The 2823-nt window shown below is 46.9% G+C and overlaps 1 protein-coding gene across 1 annotated transcript; it reads right to left on the minus strand.

Moving 5' to 3' along the window:
* Positions 1-467: 467 nt before the first annotated feature.
* Positions 468-2540, minus strand: LOC311123703 (voltage-dependent calcium channel gamma-7 subunit-like; the record flags this gene model as incomplete). Its single annotated transcript, XM_084197946.1, has 3 exons — positions 468-608; positions 1753-1839; positions 2345-2540. Coding segments are annotated over 3 exons (424 nt in total), but the record flags the coding sequence as incomplete, so codon positions are not given.
* Positions 2541-2823: the final 283 nt, after the last annotated feature.

A 2823-nucleotide genomic window follows, 5' to 3' on the forward strand; every position in this document is an offset into this window, starting at 1 on the left:
GATGGGCCTTGTTCAAATGAACATGACTCAGGAGGAGTGACAGAGGATATGGACACATACAGTAATAATCAAGGCCAGATGGAATGGCCTATCTACCTGAGAGGATAGATGAAGGCAGTAATAATCAAGGCCAGATGGAGTGACCTATATACCTGAGAGGATGGATGAAGGCAGTTATAATCAAGGCCAGATGGAGAGGCCTATCTACCTTGGAGGATGAAGGCAGTAATAATCAAGGCCAAATGGATGGCCTATCTACCTGAGAGGATGAAGGCAGTAATAATCAAGGCCAGATGGAGTGGCCTATATACCTGAGAGGATGAAGGCAGTAATAATCAAAGCCAGATGGATAGGCCTATCTACCTGAGAGGATGAAGGCAGTAATAATCAAGGCCAGATGGAGTGGTCTATATACCTGAGAGGATGAAGGCAGTAAAAATCAAAGCCAGGTGGATTGGCCTATATACCTGAGAGGATGAAGAAGATGCCAGAGATGAAGGCCAGGATGGTGCGCTGGGGCCGGATGTGTCCGATGTTACTGATGACAAAGGCCGTGAAGACGAAGAGCAGAGACACCATGGGGAACGGAGTGGCCGTCCGCACCATCTCTACAGGGTTAGAGGTCAGAGGTTAGAGGTCATAGCAGAGACACCATGGGAAATGGAGTGGCCGTCCGCACCATCTCTACAGGGTTAGAGGTCAGAGGTTAGAGGTCATAGCAGAGACACCATGGGAAACGGAGTGGCCGTCCGCACCATCTCTACAGGGTTAGAGGTCAGAGGTTAGAGGTCATAGCAGAGACACCATGGGAAACGGAGTGGCCGTCCGCACCATCTCTACAGGGTTAGAGGTCAGAGGTTAGAGGTCATAGCAGAGACAGTCAGAGGTTAGAGGTCATAGCAGAGACACCATGGGAAATGGAGTGGCCGTCCGCACCATCTCTACAGGGTCACAGGTTAGAGATTAGAGGTTAGAGGTCATAGAAGAGACACCATGGGAAATGGAGTGGCCGTCCGCACCATCTCTACGGGGTCACAAGTTAGAGGTCAGAGGTCATAGCAGAGATACCATGGGAAATGGAGTGGCCGTCCGCACCATCTCTACAGGGTCACAGGTTAGAGGTCAGAGGTTAGTGGTCATAGCAGAGACACCATGGGAGGAAATGGAGTGGCCGCCCGCACCATCTCTACAGGGTCACAGTGTTAGATGTCAAATGTTATGCGCTAACCATAATAGAGAGCAATAGTAATGGCGTCTTTTTGTAGGCACCAACTTCGCCATGGCTCGTTGGCCAAAGCCTATGGGGAAATTAATTGGGGTTTTGGAGGGGTTTTGGATAAACGCCAGAAATAAGGTCTGTTGTAAACGCAGGCTTAGGGAGACCTTATACGTTTTGTTCTATGAGATAATCTTCATCAGCTAACGTCACTTTTTGTGAATTTTTAAGCATTTATGTTATCATAACAAACACATAAAGTATATAAAGGCTTCATAATAATGAATAAATGTAATGTTAACTGACTGCTATTATCTCATGGATCAAAATGTATAAGATCTCCTAAGCCTGTGTTAACCTTAGACCTTATTTTCTGCGTTTATCCCAAAACCATATTATTTTCCCATTAAGCTCCCCCATAGGAATGGCTGAACGAACCAGAGGTAACTCATTTCCGGTTTTTAGGACTAAAAGTTGGTGAGCTCTATGCTGAGTGTGCAATGTAAAGCTGTAAGAGTATGGTACAGTATACTCACTCAGAATATTAGCAGTATTCTCTGTGGTGATCTCTATCTCTGGCTCAGTGAAATACTCTGACGCCACACATCTCCCATTCTCCGTCCCTGAGAGAGAGGGGAAAGAAAAACGAGTCTGTAAAATTGAGGCTTGCATGAGAAAGAGAGAGGGAGGCAGATACATACATACAGAGGCGGACTGGGACCAAAAATCAGACCTACCATTTCTAACACACTAGACAATTTTTTTCTTTGAGGCCCCCACACCGGCACATTTTGTTATTTGAGGCCCTCATGTTTTGCCAGTTCATTATCATTTTGCGCTAAAAAATAACAAGTTAGGCTAAAAATGGACAGCCCATCTGGCACTTGTCCGAAATGCCAGATGGCCAGTCCGCCCACGCATATGTTAATGAAAATAGAATACAGTATATAACATTGAGATTGTGAAGTTGCACTGATATAAGGTCAGTTTGCATTTTCCCCTAATGGTTAAGGTTCAGATTTAGAAGGGGTAAACTGATCCTAGATCAACTACGGCTAATTCTACCCGGAAGCAGATTGGTCAGGTCACTACTGCTATTGAGGGTCAGAGGTCAGGGGTCATATGTACCAGCCACGAAGCAGACCCTCCAGAGGCCAGAGTGCAGGGCCATCTTGACCTCCATGCTCTGGTTCTGCTGCAGCACGATGCCTTCCTCCATTAGCAGCCAGTAGTCTGTAGACACAGCCACACCCACCAGCAGCAGACCACACGCCCCAAACACCGTGGACAGGATGGTCAGCGCTCTGCTACTGCACGAACTCATCTAGAGACGGAGGGAGAGGGAGAGAAGAGGAGGGAGAGGGAGAGGGAGAGGGATAGGAGGGAGAAGGAGAGAGAGCAAGGATAAGTCAGACTATTGCATGAACTCTTCAGAGAGGAGAGAGAGCAAGTGAAAGAGAGAGAACTATTTTAATTTTAAGTCAGACTATTAGATGAAACTCATCTACAGAGAGAGAGAGAGAGAGAGCGAGAGAGAGAGAGAGAGAAAAAGAGAGAGAGAGAGAGAGAGAGAGAGAGAGAGAGAGAGAGAGAGAGAGAGAGGGAGG

Source organism: Coregonus lavaretus, assembly GCF_964263955.1.
Source record: "Coregonus lavaretus genome assembly, contig: HAP1_SCAFFOLD_5364, whole genome shotgun sequence".
Lineage (NCBI taxonomy): Eukaryota > Metazoa > Chordata > Actinopteri > Salmoniformes > Salmonidae > Coregonus > Coregonus lavaretus.